At 56.4% G+C, this 15,441-nt stretch overlaps 1 protein-coding gene across 2 annotated transcripts; it reads right to left on the bottom strand.

The window, feature by feature from the left end:
- Positions 1-3,717: 3,717 nt before the first annotated feature.
- Positions 3,718-14,800, bottom strand: LSM4 (LSM4 homolog, U6 small nuclear RNA and mRNA degradation associated). 2 transcript variants are annotated; one of them, XM_063110758.1, is made up of 6 exons: positions 14,692-14,771; positions 14,368-14,424; positions 10,541-10,582; positions 9,053-9,151; positions 6,723-6,906; positions 3,718-4,364 (listed from the first exon to the last, which is right to left on the bottom strand). In XM_063110758.1, the coding sequence occupies exons 3-6, from the start codon at positions 10,541-10,543 to the stop codon at positions 4,273-4,275; spliced, it is 378 nt and encodes a 125-aa protein (XP_062966828.1). In that variant the 5' UTR covers positions 10,544-10,582; positions 14,368-14,424; positions 14,692-14,771; the 3' UTR covers positions 3,718-4,272. The 2 variants fall into 2 exon arrangements, with proteins under 2 accessions (XP_062966828.1, XP_062966827.1); XM_063110757.1 differs by lacking the exon at positions 14,368-14,424 and having other exon boundaries at positions 14,692-14,800.
- Positions 14,801-15,441: the final 641 nt, after the last annotated feature.

The following is a 15,441-nucleotide window of genomic DNA, read 5'->3' as shown; positions in this document are numbered from 1 at the left end:
GGCGGGTTCAGGAGCTGCCTGGAACACACTTGGTGATAAATATTGTGGGGCTGTGGCTAGACGGTGCGCCTGTCCCAAGACCATTTTTCCATCCATGGGGCCCCTCAGAGGTACAGGGCTGAGTGGAAGCGTGGGGGACACCAGCCCTCGCCTACGGTCATCTTGTCTGAGCAGTGGGAGATCACACAGAAGTCACGTGAGATGTGTTGCAGGAAAAATGAGGCAGAGTGGCAAGTGCTCAGCCCAGCTCCGGGGAGGCTTCCGATCTGGACTCTGGCCTAACCTCTGCTCCTGCCTCACCGAGTGGGCCCCAGGAGCCCAGGGGCTTCATGCTTACTGCTCCTTCCACCTGTTCCTGGCTCTCTTCCCACAGCCATTGGCTTCTTGTCCTTTGGGACTTGGTTTGACCATGAACTGCTCAGTGAGGCCTCTGCTCTGTGGGAAGGAGGTCCTGTTACCGGACTCAGGTCCGGCTGCCCGCCCCCTTGAGAAAGAAAGAAAAAACCTCAGAAGTCAAACGGTTGGTGTTAGAAAAGCAGATGTATTCAGCTGAAGGAGATGGCAGGCTGTCCCATCTCAAAGATTTACATTTACTGAGGGGTTTTTAAAGGAAGGCTTGAGGGAATGGAATGTGGGAGGTGAAAAGCAGGAGAGCAGGAGATGGGAGTTACGAGGGGTCTGTTTCTATGGGTCAGGTACAAGGTCTTGCCAAGGCCTCATCTGGTTTCTGTTCTCATCTTTGCTGTTATCTCAGGACCCTGCAAGATTTTGATTTGTGCCAGTGTACTTGGCTGGTGCCCAAGGTCAGCTTCAGTCATTTGGCCTTGATCATTTCTCAAAACTCTACAAGTCTCAAAGAAAGAACTGTTAGCTTTGCAGAGTACTAATTAGCTTCTCAGCCTTGTTTTCCTACTTAGTGAGCGAGATTAAGAAAGTCAGGGGATGGTAAGAAAGAGAGGAGAGAAAAAAATTGTTCTTTTTAAAATCCTCCCCCCCTCCGCAGTCCAGACAGCTTTAGGTCCCAACATGGCTTCAGTCCTGCTCACTCCAACAGTCCCACCCTGGCATCCTGGGCTTCTTGGGGAACCGCGAGCCTGTCTGCCTGGGCCCTCATTGCGTCTTCTACCAGCACTGTCTCCTCCTGGCCTGCCATCTTCCACCCTGGTCTGCTCCAGAACCCTCTGTGGCTTCCCACGTCTCACAGGGCCTGCCCCCTCACTTGCTCCCATCCCCACTGGGTGCAGGGCCTTTGCATGGCTGTTCCTCCTCTACAAAACCTTCCCCTGGATGGCTGTCTCCTTTGCATCCCTCAGGCCCTTCTCGAATTTTGAATGTCAACCTCTTACCTCCGGACCTCTGCATCTCCTCCTATACCCTCCAGCCATGGTTTCTTTGCTGCAGCACAGCATTTACGTCTCTGACTTGTTTGTAGCTGACTCCAGCCAGGGTGGGGACTCTGCCTCGTTCAAGGCTGTGTCAACAGCACCTGGGACAGAGTGAGTGGCCCCAGTGCCTCCGACCCCGGCCAGCCCTCTGCTCCCGCTGCAGCAGTGGCTTCTAGGTGGACATCAGGCCATCTCATTTACCCTCCACCGGCCAAGCAGTCCTTTGTCCTTTTGTCTACACGGACTCTGAGGATACCCACTGCCAATGCCAGGACGTGCCAGGCTCATGTCAGGCCCTGAGGTCCAGCTGGGTGGGGTGGGGAGGGAGATGACAGGGACACAGGCCATGATGAGGGGCTGTCATAGTCACTCTGGGAGCGCAGGTGAAGCCCAGCTGAGGAAGAGGAGAAACCAGTACCCAGGCATGCACGGGAGGGCAGAGATGCCACAGGAAAGGGATAAAGACACTCTCCCATGGCCACCTCTTGGGCCGGGGTCAGCCTCTGCATTTGAGTACCTAGAGTGAGACGGTGTCAGTGGCAGACCCAGTACTGCTGAGGGGGATCGGGGCTGGCCCTGCCAAGCCGAGCTCAGCCCAGGCTGAGTCACGCTCTCAGTGCGGAGCAGAGCGTGGGCCTCCCTGGTAGAAGGCACACTCCAGGAGCGGAGGTCCCAGGGGCGGTGGTAACCACCTACAGCAAAGGCGGCTTCCATCAGGTGGCAAGGGTGTGGCCCCAGGATCCAGCAGGCCGTCAGAATGCCAGGAAGATCTGGAGGCCCTGGGTTTGGGAACTTGGCGCATGCTTTTGGTTTCTCTTCTTGTTGAGAGAACTAGTGACAAAGCTTCTTGAAAACCAACCGGGAATAATGATACACGGGGCTGTCCTGACACCCAGCTCAGAAGGACGGAGGCTTCTGGAAGCCCGCTGCACCTAAGCGAGGCAAAGGCAGCTGGGCTGGGGCGGGTGAGGGGGCACAGGAAAGAAGGGAGCCGGGACTGGAACGGCTCCTGCCTCCAGCAGTGTGGGCCAGAAGCCGCAATTACACAGGCCCAGGTGCCAGAGATTATTAGCCCCCTCTAAGACCCATAAATGGAGCCCAAGACCCTAAACTGTGCAAAGGCAGTCAAGGGCATTTGAACACATTCTCAGTTAAGGGTCAGCAAGGGAGGGAACACAGAACCAAGATAAGCAGGAAGGGGCCGGGGCCTCCAAAAGGTTTCCCACTCCCAGTGTCCTAGAACACGAGACCCCAGAGCTTCCAGATTACATCAATGCCTGTGACAGGGATGACCCTTGGCAGGGAGGGGCCCAGCCCCCCAGACCAGAGCCCCAGCGGCCTCTGTGAGCCAGAGTCCAGGGTGATGGGGGGGGGGGGGGGTTACTGCAAACAAGGCTTCCCTCCCTCCCCACACCCCTTCCCTTCCTGCCCCTTTTGCCAAGGACTCTCCCTCCCCCAGAACCCTCCCCCCCCCCAGCACATCCCTCCCTGGGGACAGCCACCAGACTCTGTTGAGGTGGGTTTGTGAGGCCCAGGGCTTGCCATCCCTCAGTCCCACTTGGACTTTGTTCCCAGAAAAGGATCCGGGTGGCAGTGGGTCCCATGAGACCAGGGGAGTCCTGGGCACCAGGCTAAAAAGACCTTAAACACGGAGATCTGTGAGATGCAGGTAGAACTCTGAAGACCCAGGAAATGGAGTTCCACGTGCAGCAAGACATTTTATCCCACCCATCCTCAAAGCAGTCTCATGGCAGTGCCAGAACGTGTGCCGACAGGGACCAGTCCACGCGTGTCTCAGGTCTTCCCTGCGATCACACCGCTTTACTTACAAAAGGAACTGTCTGTGGACAAGGTCACAGGAAGAACTTTCCAGAAGTGCTGACTTAAGGTCTCTGTGGATTACCTAGGTGTGACATGCGGAGTCTCGACTTGCAGAGGAGGAAGGAGCCTTGTGAGACCTTTGAGTTTGGCAGATGGCAGAGCCCAGGCCGTGGGGGTACCACACTTGGCTCCTGCCCAGGACCTTCCCTCCCCACAGCATTAACCATCTCTACCAAGAGGGGAGAGGATAACAGGATAATCTGGCGCGGGGGCTGAGGGGGACCCTCAGTAGCCGGCTACCACCCAGACACCAGTCTCGCCTTTTATAAGAGGACACACCAAGGGATGTGGAACCAGTGACCCTGTAGAAACACTCCCGCCTAGTGAGACAGGCCACAGCCCTGGAAAGGAAGCTTCTCTCGCGGGGACTGTGATTTCCTGAGCTCGGGGACAGAGGACACAACTCGCCAGGTGCGCCCAGCGGCTCAGAAGGAATGATGGATTTGCAGTCTGTAATTGGGTCCACTTTACTTTTGTAACACAGAGAGGAAACGGAGAGGCAGGGCCCAGCAACATCCCGGAACAGGTTCTAAGGCATACGTCATTCGTCTGCGTTTGTTTTAAAAGGCAATTTTGGGGCCTCGTTTAAGGAAACTCTGAAGTCTGTCAATCTAAGCAGGAACAGCTGAAAATAAAAACCTCCTGTCTTTTCACCGCCACGAGAGGCTGCAGTGTTAAATGCAAAACAAATCTGTTTGGAAAATGTCCTTAAAACAAGAGCGAGGGCTTCAAAGCTGCCTTAAATACACAGAATCTTCCAGGATCAAGCTGGCTGCTGAGATGGTGACTTCACAAAACCAAAAACACCCATAGGACATTCCCAACTGTAGAACTGCTGGTTAAAAAAAAAGAAACTTCACCTAAAGTGGAGAATCACAAAATGCAGTGTGTGTGAGGGGGGTCCTCCCCCCACCTGCTGCTGCTTTTCTCTCAGGACAGATCCGTGAACCGGAGGAGACCCTTGAAGCGGGCGGGAGGGAGGCGCGGCTCGGTCTCTGGGGAGGACTCACTGCTTGCCCGCCTGTCTGCCCGGCTTCTTCTCTGGCTGGCCTCTGCCCGTGCCTGGAATCCCGCCTCGGCCCCGGCCGCCAAACACACCTGTGGGACAGAGAGAGGGGGCTGCAGGGGAGCCAGATGGGCCTTGGACTCTGGCCTGGATCATCGAACCCACCTAATCGGTGAAGTGGGGACAGTGCTCCTCCAACCTCCCCAACTTGGGGTGGAGCAGCTGACCAGGGCAGGCATGGGTGGGTCTTCCAGAATGTTCTCATAATGACAAGAGACAAAACGCAGCCCCCAGGGCCAGAAAGGACAGAGGACGATGTCAAGTCACACAGGGACTTGAGGCAGGCATTCTGGGAAAAGACCAGGGCAGGGGGTCGTTGGAAAGGACAAAGCCAGAAGGGCTTCCAGGAGGGGAGAGCAAGGCCAAGGCTGGGGCAGGTGGAGGCAGAGACGGGGGCAGCATGACGAAGCTGGGGGCTGCAATGGGGACCCAGGCCTCCTCTGCTCTAGCAGCACCCACAGCCCCACAGCCACCTGCCCAGAAGACAGACAGAAAGGAGGATTTCTGCATGTCCAGCCCTGGAGATGAAAGCAGGGGAGTGGTCTCCCCAGCTGGCCCAAGGCCACCAGGACAAATGGACCGTGTTTCACAGGAAGCCTCTGAGCTAGGAGCATGTGGATCTTACCACTGGGAGAGGGGCAATCAGAGACCTGGCACCCCACCACCACCCAGAGAGGTCCCCAGTGGGTGCTGATGAACACTTACATTAAGTGAGCCATGCCCAGGGCAGAGGTCACCACCAAGGGCAGTGGCACTGGGCACACACCCCCAGCACCCTGTGTATGCCAGGTGCCCCTTCACGTCACCCCTGCTGCACACCAGGCCTGGTGGAGAGTGGAGGGGCACGTGCCTGCACATAGCACTGAGTCCCAACCTGACACTCCTCCACTTGGGGGTGCAAGAAAGAGTCGCATCTCCCAGGACCCCTGGCTCTGTGAGCCCCATCTAGGGAGCTATTTGGGGGCGGGGGGGGGCAGCTGGCCAGTATGGGGATACAAACCCTGATAACACTGCGCTCTAACCAACTGAGCAAACCGGCCAGCCCCCTAGGGAGCTATTTCTGGGAAACTTCTAGCCAGGTAAACACTTGAGGATTAGTCACCAGAGTTTCGGAAACCAGGAAAGCCAACTCCAGCGAGAGGAGCCGGTAGACCCACAGCACCCACCACGGGGCCCCTCTGTGGAGCGTACTGGCGGGGGGAGCCTTCAGCCTGCAGTTTGGGACTGACACTTGCAGAGGCTGGAATCACTGTCTTCTCTGCACACCTCAACTCCGTAAAGTGGAGTTGGGCTCTGGCGTCACAGAGGCTCCAAGAGGTCCCAGGGCTCTTGCCAGCCAGCCGTGGGCCATCCAGCCTCACCTCTTACCAGGCAAGGCCAGCTTTGTGGCCTGGAGGGGCTTCTGCAAGATTGCTGCCGCTGAGGGCCAAGAAACCCCCCTTCAACAGCCTTGAGACCAAGTGCTAAGAGCTAGGCCCTTAGGCTAGCACAGGGGACAGACAGAGGCATGGCCCAGGCACAGGCTCACCCCCAGGCCTACAGAGGCTCCCTGCCAGGAACACCATCCCTGCCCCCTTCCCTGGCTCACTCCTGACCATCCCATGAGATTCTGCTCAGGGCCCTGTGGCCTCCCGGGGGAGCTACTGGAGGGTAGGTCAGGCTTTGCCTCAAGCCCCCAGGCCAGGACCTCAGCCTGGCACACAGGAGGTGCTTACAGATAAAAGAAAGAAAGGCCAGGGCCCTCTAAGAATACAGAGCTAGGGATCTGCAGATGGCCTCTGGGCCCAAGCTGACAGCAGAACAAACCGAATTTTATGCCAGATTTATAATCTCTCAAGGAGGGAGGGAGGCAAGAGTCCATCAGAAGAGACATGATCTTGGCGTTGTATAAGGGAATCATAGCAAGGAAAGGGTCTCATGCCATGACAAGCTGGGGTCCCTGACAGCACACTGGAGACATGGGCACTGACGGACCCCTCTGCAGAAGAGAAACTGAGGCTTGGGGAGGCAACTAGATGTGCCCGGAGCACCCACCAGGAGGTAACACAGTGGGAGCCAAGCAGCAAGATCAGGGCTCAGGGCCCAGGTCCTGCCGCTCCCTGAGCTACACCAGCAGAGCAGCCCGGAGCGCAGGGCTTGCAAGCGTAGCCCTTCCACTTACACAGCGCCCAGATCCCCACCCGGTGGGCGCTGCCCTGCATGGATGACATTCAGCAGCACCAGCCGCTCCCCAGAGGGGCCCTGTGAGTCATATCCACCCGCCTTCTTCAGCTTCACGGGGCGGGCAGCTCAGAGGCAGGGACACGCTGTGATGACACCAGCCAAGAATGTCAACACAGCAAGGACAGCCGCCACGTGGTGCGGCCTGCTGCAGGGGAGGGGAGGCCTACCTCGCCCGGCGCCCCCCATGCCACGGCCCTTCTGCTGCTTCTGCTGCTGCAGGCCACCACGGCCGCGGCCCTTGGCCACCACCTCCTCCTTGACCATGTCAATGATCTCGTCAGGAATACGCAGGTACTTGATGGTGCTGCCGCGGATGTAACACTCGGGCATCCGCCAGAACTTGTCCCCGTCCTGTGTGAGAAGGGAGTCCGGTTTTGCTCACCCTGTCCAGCTCAGCCCTGGGAGGGGGTCTCAGATCTGTGGGGGTCCCTGCAGAGTTGGGTGCAGATGGCTAGGGGCAGCATCTGCTCCCATCCAGGCCAAACCTGAGGTTCCTAAGATATCAGCTGCCTCTCCCACCAGGATGTGTCAAGAGATTTGCATAAGGCCCTGTCCCCACCCCACTGCCAACACCCTTGGGCAGGAGCCAGGGCCTCTTCTATCAGATTAGTTTCCTAGCCCCACTAGGCCTCTGCCTGGGCTCCTGGACAGCCCTTCACCCCCATGCTCCTAGAAAACAGATCCCAATATCTCCCTGCTTAGAACCCACCCAGGAATCCCTTTGGCCTGAGGAAGAGGTCCAGACTCCTCAGCATGGCCCCAAAGGCCCAAGATCCATCCCCGCCTGGCTGTTCTCTCCCAGCCCCCCACTCCCAACCTTGCAGATGGAACTGCTTCTGGAACACATACCACAGGCTTGCCCCTGGCTTACACACATGGTTCCTGCCTTCCCCTGTCCAGCTAACTCTAGCCCCGGACAGGCCTCACCTCCCTGAGACCCCTGATGCTCCCGTCAGTCTCTCTCCTCCACACCTGGGTCAGTCTCGGCGGACAAAGGGACTGTTTGGCTGCTAACTCTCCCCAGGGACACACATAAGCCCCTGACCACACAGGAACCCCTCAAGGCCTCAGGGCATTTGCTTCCCAGAAAGGTGGGGTCTCTGCATCCTACCATCCAAGGGAGGGAGTAGGAGTCACACGGGCCTCCCTTCCCAATCCATGGTGACAGAGGCATGATCCTCAGTCACAGAGGGTCACTGCCCAGGGAAAGCCATGGGTCCAGGCTAAGCTGGCAGTGCAGGCCAGACCAACACCAGGGATTATCCAGCCTCTGAATTAAAGGCATCATCTTGTCACATCTGGGGTGAGGGGGCATGAACAAAACCCTACATGCTCATGCTCTGTGACACACTCGCATACTCCAAGTCCCAGATATGGACAAAGACCTGTCAGGCAGTGCAGAACGACATGTACACGGTTGTGCACCAGGCTGGGCCCCCATCCAGATGCCCGCCAGCAGAACATCAAATGCCAGGAGGCCCATTCTGGTGGCCTGCTGTGGAACGACCCCCACCACGGGATCAGAAGCCAAGTCTGTGAGGAAGGGGTGCCCCGCCCACACAAGAGCCAGCCGCTTTGGGAAGTAAGGAGGCACTCCCCTGCCCTGCTCTGTTGAGGTGGCTGGGGCAGACATCTCACCTCCTAGCAGCTTTCTCCCTGTACTGTGGGGGACTGACTGACAATGGGGCAGAGAGAGGGTCAAGGCACAGGTTAGCGAGAATGCCATCGCCCTCACCACTGTCCTATCCTTGTCCTCATCTCTGTGGGTCATCCCAAGGTGGGGAAAGGACCATGAGCCCAGGGGCACCGTCCCCCAGCCCTAGCCATCCAGCAGTGCTCCTAGCCAGGCACTTCCTGGTTTCAGGCTCCTGCCAATGGCTCCTGGTCCACTGGGGCCTTGGTGCTGCCCTCGCCCCCTGGTGGTCTGGACATCCTGGCTGTCACACAGCCACACCACCATGGCCCACAGGAGCCGGGGAGGAGGATCAGGCAAGGGGGTGGCCACATGCCAGCCCCCAGGCGCAAGACCTTCCTGGTCAGGGGTGGCACAGACAGACACACAGTGTTGAGGCCAGTGGGGCAGCCTGATCCCTGCTTCTGCTCAGCACCAGCCAGGGGCAGCTTCCCCACACCACAGCTGCAAAGTCCAGAGCAAACTGGGGGACCTGGAGGCCCAGCCTGGCCCTAGGCCCTGCCCCTGTACCCACTGGCTCCTCCCACAAGACTGAGGGCGAGGTCTTCACCCCACTTAGAAGTGAGGACACCAGGCCGACCCCGTGGCGCACTCGGGAGAGTGCGGAGCTGGGAGCGCAGCAGCGCTCCCGCCGCAGGTTCAGATCCTATATAGGGATGGCTGGGGCGCTCACTGGCTGAGCGCGGTGTGGCCGGTCACAAAAAAGACAAAAAAAAAAAAAAAAAGAAGAAGAAGAAGTGAGGACACCGAGTAGTGGTAAGCCCCCTGCCCAAGCATGCACCCCCAGCAGTGGGCGGGCCTCACCCTGGACGTGCAGATGACCTCACGCAGGTTAATGTTCATCCAGTTGTCACAGCTCACCAGGTGCCCGTTGTATGTCTCCCCATTTTTGAGCTCCACCAGCTGGAAGAGAAACGGGCCACGGGTTGGCTGTGGCCTCAGCCCTGTTGCATGGGCCCCACTGGAGTTGGGCCACCACTGCCCAGGCCTGGTCCAGATACCTGGGGGGACACAGCCACAGCATCCAGTGCCCTCAAATGGCCCTTCTTACAGGCCACAGGATCTGCTTCCCTGTACACATTGCTGGCGCTGTTAAACTCTCCAGTGAGACCATTCTTTGGGCAATTAAAACATATCCAAATCTTTAAAGGGGAAAACTAGGTCGAAGTAATAGTGGCCACTGACTCAGGGTGGCCGGGGCCAGGCAGGCACATCCAGGCTGGTCCGGGCAGACATCCCTTCAACACCAGGCGCATGGCTCTGGTGGTCTGAAAACGCTGTTTTTCATTATAATAATTATTACTTGTCCATTTTGGTGTGTTTGGAGGACAAAGATAAGTAGCACAAAATTGTGAAGAGATGCTGTGCTAAGAAAAGGCTGAGATTTAAAAAAAGAATCAACTTAGGTATCTGCCTGAGAGAAATAAAGATACATGGCACAAAGACACGACACAGATGTTCACAGCAGCACTGTCTGCAATAGCCAAAAAGTGGCGATAGCCCCAATGCCCATCAGCAGATGAACAGATTAACACGATGTGCTGTATACCCACATAGTGCAACACCATTTGGCCATAAGAAATGAAGTCCTGACACACACTACAATGTGGATGAACCTCAGAAATATCATGCAGAATAAAAGAAGCCAGACACAGAAAAACATATATTCTATGATCACATTCATATCAAATGTCCAGAATAGGTAAATCCAGAGACAGAAAGCAGATTCGTGGTTGTCAGGGGCTGGCGGTGGGGGGTGGGAAGTGACTGCTGACGTATGCAGAGTTTCCTTTTGGGGTAATGAGAATATTCTGAATCTAGACAGAGCTGGTGGTTGCACAACAGTGTGAATGTCCTAAGTGCCACTGAATGGTGTATGTATCTGTGGGGGAAAAGAAGGAAAGAAACAACACATCGGTGTGGAAAGGTGCCACACTGTCATTAAGGACAAAAAGTAGTTTAGGTAACAATGCACACAGCATGATCCCATTTATGTGAAAAAAAGTTACATCCACACTTGCACACATGGTGAGTCCGGTCATGTGTACATCAAAGACTCAGTGAAGTCACTGGGAAGATTAAGGAAGCAGCTTCCACTTTCTATACGTCTGTAGGGTTTGAAATGCTTAATAAGCACGCAGTACTCTCACAAGTAGCAGAAACAACACAGGTCTGGACATGTGTGCGAGGGAGAGGACAACGAACTGCAGTGTTTGGTGGACAGGCAGGAAGCAGGCAGGATGCCCTCTGCCCACAGCGTCCCCGTCTCCATCCCGGGCCATGCATACTCACCATGGGGTGGTTCTGAGCCGTCTTCAGCAAGGACAGGGGGAGCTGAAAGGCAAATGGAGCCTCGTGATTGGGTCTGTCTGACCAGCACCTGGGCGCTCTGGCCTCTGGGTGGGGATGGGACGCACTGCTCCCACGACCAGTCGTCCAGAGCTGGGGGTGCAAGAGCACGTCGATCACCCCCAACTGAAAATGCTACTTCCTCACTCTGCCTGACCCTGGATTAGGAAAGAGAGCCTTGCGCCCCTCTTTTCTCCCAGAGGCGGCCACCACCAGGTCTTGGTGCTGACTGTTCTGGTCATCTCGTTACAACTCATGCTGCAGTTGCACCACAACAGAGGTCCTTCTGCCACCTGCATTTTACACGCATTTGGCATCTCTGAGACACACCCAGGCTGGAGGACACCAGGAGACAGAGCTGAGGACACTGCAAGTTGGAGACCGAGGGTCTTGCCCAGCACAAAGCTAGGGACACAGAGGCTCATCCGACCCTGTCTGTCTGTCTAAGGCCACACCTCAGAGGGCAGCCCCGACTGGGGAGACAACCCCATTCTGAGGTCACACCTGGGTTTTCAAAGACAGGAGTTCCCCAGGTGAGGGCAGAGGAAGATTCCAGAAAAAGTCTGGTTACTACAAGCAATGGCAGATGAAAGATATAATCTTTAAAAACTCACCCAGGTCAAGCAAACAGAAAGGACATTGTCGGGAGGGAGGTATCGGTAATGGGCCACAATAATCAACCACATTGTATATCGATAAAATAAAATTAAGAAAAAAAAAAAAAACTCACCCAGGTAAGGTGAGCTTTCAGGACACACTAGGGTACTTCAAAAAGTTCATGGAAAAATTTCTATTCTCTTTCAATTCTATTTGCCCACAAACTTTCTAAAGCACCCTCGTACCTTTTTCTGTCATTACTGAATTTTATGACCAAAGTATTATGTTCTTCTAACTGGGGAAAAAAAAAAATCAGCTCTTTCATTTTGGAGACACAAAGCATGACCCGTACTCTGGAGGCTGCCTCCAGGTTTCCAGAAGGGTGACTCAGGTGGCAGTGCCTGGATCCACGGTCCAACAACATGCCCACACCAGTACAACCATGATGAAGATGCCAGCACCGAGGGGCCTTGAAGGTGATAAACTGCCTCACAGGGGACAGAGGCTTCACCCCACCTTGCCCCGGCAACTTTGGAATTTCAGTTGCCCTGGCCTCCAGTAGCCTCTGCAGGGAGTCCCGGGCCCCCCACCCCCACCCCGATCCATGGGGGTGGGAACTCAAAGGCCTCACCGTGTGGAAGCGGAAATGGCTCTCCACCCCTCGTCCCGGGTGGCTCCCCAGTGGAAGGAAGGGGTTGGGGAGGGAATCCTGCATCCCACAGGCCCTTCCTGAGAAGAGCTGCCTGGGGAAGGTCTGGCACCAGCAGGAAGCCAGGCCCAAGCCCACTTCCTCCGCTGACTTCCTGGAAGGGCCAGATAAGGAGGAAGGAGAGGCCACGTGGTGGAGGGGCACCGCTCCTAGAAGCAGCAGGTGTGCGGGCTGGGGCCAGCCTGCAGGCTTCTCACTTGGAATGCAACCCCCTGACGCTAGAGAGCCTAGAGGAAACACAGGGGCCCCAGGCTGGCACGTGGGGCCCATGCCCGGGTCACCCTTTACTGTGGAGAAGCTGCGGATTTTCCTTGGCAAGCCTGTTTTCTTCCCAGGGGGATGAGATGCCTGGCCTCTACTCCCAGGATGCTGGAGAAGGGGCAGAAGTCAGGCAAGCCCCTGAAGGCAAGAATGAAGATGGACTCAGTGTCCACTCAGTCTGCAGATGAGGCCTAAGCACCCAGAAAGGGAGGGACCTGCCCAGGGACACAAAGCAAGCCCTGGCAGAGCCAGCTAGAGGCTGGTGCCTGTTGTCAGCAGGTGACTCACAGATGTCCTGTGTACACACACCTTCTATGCTGATGACAGCCCTTCTTGGTTCACTACCTTGACCCAGCTACCAGCAGCACAGCCCTGGAGGACCCACAACCTCTTCCACTGTCACTGGCAGTCCCCTATCCACAAAGCAGTAGAATGTCAGACACAGATGGGACTGTCACAGCCCTCCTCAGATGGGCCACAGAGCCAGGCCGAGGCTATAGCAACAATGGCCAACACACCCGTTCCTGCCATCTGACCCTTGTTCCTGCTGCTGCCTCCGCCTGGAGTGACCTTCCCCAGATCTCCTGCAGCTAGGCCCTAATGGCCACCCTCTGCCGTACGGCTGTTTCCATTACAGGATGTAGGCAGCCTCTAATTACCTTGTTTATTTACTACCTTTCCCCCAGGCTAGATTGGAAAACTCAAAGTGGGTGTCGACTTTGCCCAGCACCCAGCAAAGGGCCAGGCACACGAGAGGGACTGGCTAAATATTTGCTGAATAAATACAGGAGGGAAAAGCACACACTACCCAAGGAGGTGCAGGGTAGGTGGGACACTTGCCCCAACCCACAGATAATGAAAAGAGTGGCTCAGATGGGGAGAAGTAGTATAGGGACAGGGACTCAACTCCCAGGCTGAGGCCCTCCAAGGCTGCAATGGCCTCGAACAGTGACCATGTCTTGATTTCCTCTACCACTCCCCCTGTCCTCATCCCCCAAACCTGCTGGAGACAGAGGTCAGAGGAAGGGTGGATCCTCAAGAATTTAAAAGGTACATCAAAGTACCTAGTGAAATGGAAGAGGGTCAGTTACCCAGTTCAGGGGGAGACAGGGCCATCTGGTGCTGAGACAGTCACAGAGCTTCAGGAAAGGGAATTCCTTTCTCTGGGATTTCTTAGGACATCTGGGGTCTGGTCTTCAGGTCTAGACCGATCAAGGACTAATTCAGGAAGCCTTACAGGACTCCCTACCCCCACCACTCACCCAGGCCACTCCTTCTTCTAGCTCTGCCCTGACCACAGGGAACTGGGAGAGTATGTCTGTCATGCCTTGTCCACTCCTGGCTACTCCTCCAGGAAACTCCCAGAAAGCCAGGACCTGGGTACTCTCTGGATGTTCAGAAGGTGGGAACAGGCGGAATGAATGAATCCAAACTTCGCACAGGCACTGTTCCGCACACCAAGAATATATCAGTGATACAAACATCAGTGATACAAACAAAGATCCTGCCTCCATGGAGCTTAATGCAGAGATGGATCCTTCTAGTTCTGCTCATTCCCTTGTGCCAACTCTGCCCTCCCGGTATACAGCAGAGACAGACGGGTTCTCTTCTTTGAACCCCTATCCCGACCGGGAAGATTCAGCAGGAATTCTCACTAAATCCTGGGCTGAGAAATGTGCTGCCACCCCTTGGGGGCCCTCGTTGGCCTGGGTCCAGTATCCCCCGCTGTCTCACGGAATGACTCTGGAAGTCACTCCCCCACTGGGGGCCTTGGTTTCTCTCCCTGAAAACATAAGGGCTGGGTGCTAATGGCCAGGAGGCTGCCCACTTCCGTACCTGTACGTTGGGGAACCTCCACAACCGTGAACAATGCGGCCCTGGGTGAGTCTCAGTTTGTCTTTCTATACTACTGGAGGATGCACTGTCCACCCCTGGCTCAAAACGCCCCCATCCCTTGAAACAACATGCTCTGTGACCCGGGGGAAACAACTCCCTCTCCGGGTCTACTTTCCACCCGGGAAATAAGGTGCACGCAAGAGATCTTACTGCTGACATTCTAAGGCCCCCAAGCCCTGACATCCCCCAAACTGACTTCCCTCGAGAACTCAGACCGGCCCCAACTTCCCAGCGCTCCAGCTTTTCCAGCTACGAGGTTACACTGAGCCGGGCGAGCGCGGAATCCCTCTCCTGCCCGAAAACTCACTCTGCTGCATCACCGTGGCCTTCGGTGGTCTCCTCTCTCTGGCCTCAGTTTCCCCATCTGCAAAATGGGAAGACGGCGGCGAGGCCGCTGTGCTAAGGATGCACATGCGTTCAACCCTAAATCCCCCGACACCGACGGGCTGAGCACGCCGGCGGAGCCACCTACTGTCTCCGGCCTCATTTTCCCCGCCTCGAGCCGGGGGTCTGGGCTCGAGGCTCGGACTGCACGTTCGTCCGGCGCCGCCCCGGCCCTTATCCCCCAGAAGGCATTGGACGGCTGCGCCCCCCGCCTCCCGGTAAGACCCCGCCGTCGCCCTGCCCTCACCATGGTGTTGGCGGGGACCGGGCTCGCCGGCCACTTCCGCCGCTACCGCCTCCTCTCACGCTCCTGCCGAGCACTGCCGGGCCGCGCGCCACTAGGCCGAAAAGGAGTGACAGAGATGAGAGCCAATCAGCACGCAGCTGTAGGGATGAACAACCAATCCATGCGGAGTAGAGCGGGGGGCCTCCTGGGTACGTGGGCGCGGAGCAGGCAGCGTTCCCGCCGGGGAAACAAGGGAGAGGGCCGTAAAGTGGCACTGCGAGTGCGGCAAAAGGGGCGGAGCAAGCGCTCCCTTGCAGGATGCTTTGTGGGCGAAGACGCACGCGCAGGGGAAGCCCTTCCGGTCTCCTGGGCTCCACGCTGTGGGTAGAGCCAGTTAATGTCTCCAGTGTGCAATTGAGGGGAGAAGTTCCGTGGTTACTGGGAATGTGCCTAGTGTCGCCCCTCAGGCTCCTAGTGAGACATGCAACAGCTCTTTATTGCACGCTTACTGTGTACCCGCTTCTGTTCACAGAAATGAACAAAACACAAAATTCCTGGCCCACCTGGGGCACGGGGAGAGAGACAGTAACTGAATAAATAGGCAAGTGCACTAGTTTCCTAGCATTGCTGTAATAAATTACTATACACTGGGCAGCTTAAAACGACAGAACTTGGTTTTCTTGCAGTTCAGGAGGCCAGAATTCCAAAATTAAGGTGTCAACAGGGTTGGCTCCTCCTGAAGTCTCTGAGGGACAGTTTTATGCCTCTCTC

This window comes from Cynocephalus volans, chromosome 10 (assembly GCF_027409185.1).
Source record: "Cynocephalus volans isolate mCynVol1 chromosome 10, mCynVol1.pri, whole genome shotgun sequence".
In the NCBI taxonomy this organism is placed as follows: Eukaryota; Metazoa; Chordata; class Mammalia; order Dermoptera; family Cynocephalidae; genus Cynocephalus; species Cynocephalus volans.
This window is presented reverse-complemented; position numbering and strand designations above follow the sequence as displayed.

What these genes read in the sequence shown, in the direction of transcription:
- LSM4 (XM_063110757.1), bottom strand. An exon ending in AGGTCATCTGCACGTCCAGG is followed by an intron (nt 6,907 to 9,052) that starts GTGAGGCCCGCC and finishes CTTCTCACACAG; the next exon opens with GACGGGGACAAGTTCTGGCG. An exon ending in CATGGGGGGCGCCGGGCGAG is followed by an intron (nt 4,365 to 6,722) that starts GTAGGCCTCCCC and finishes TCTGTCCCACAG; the next exon opens with GTGTGTTTGGCGGCCGGGGC.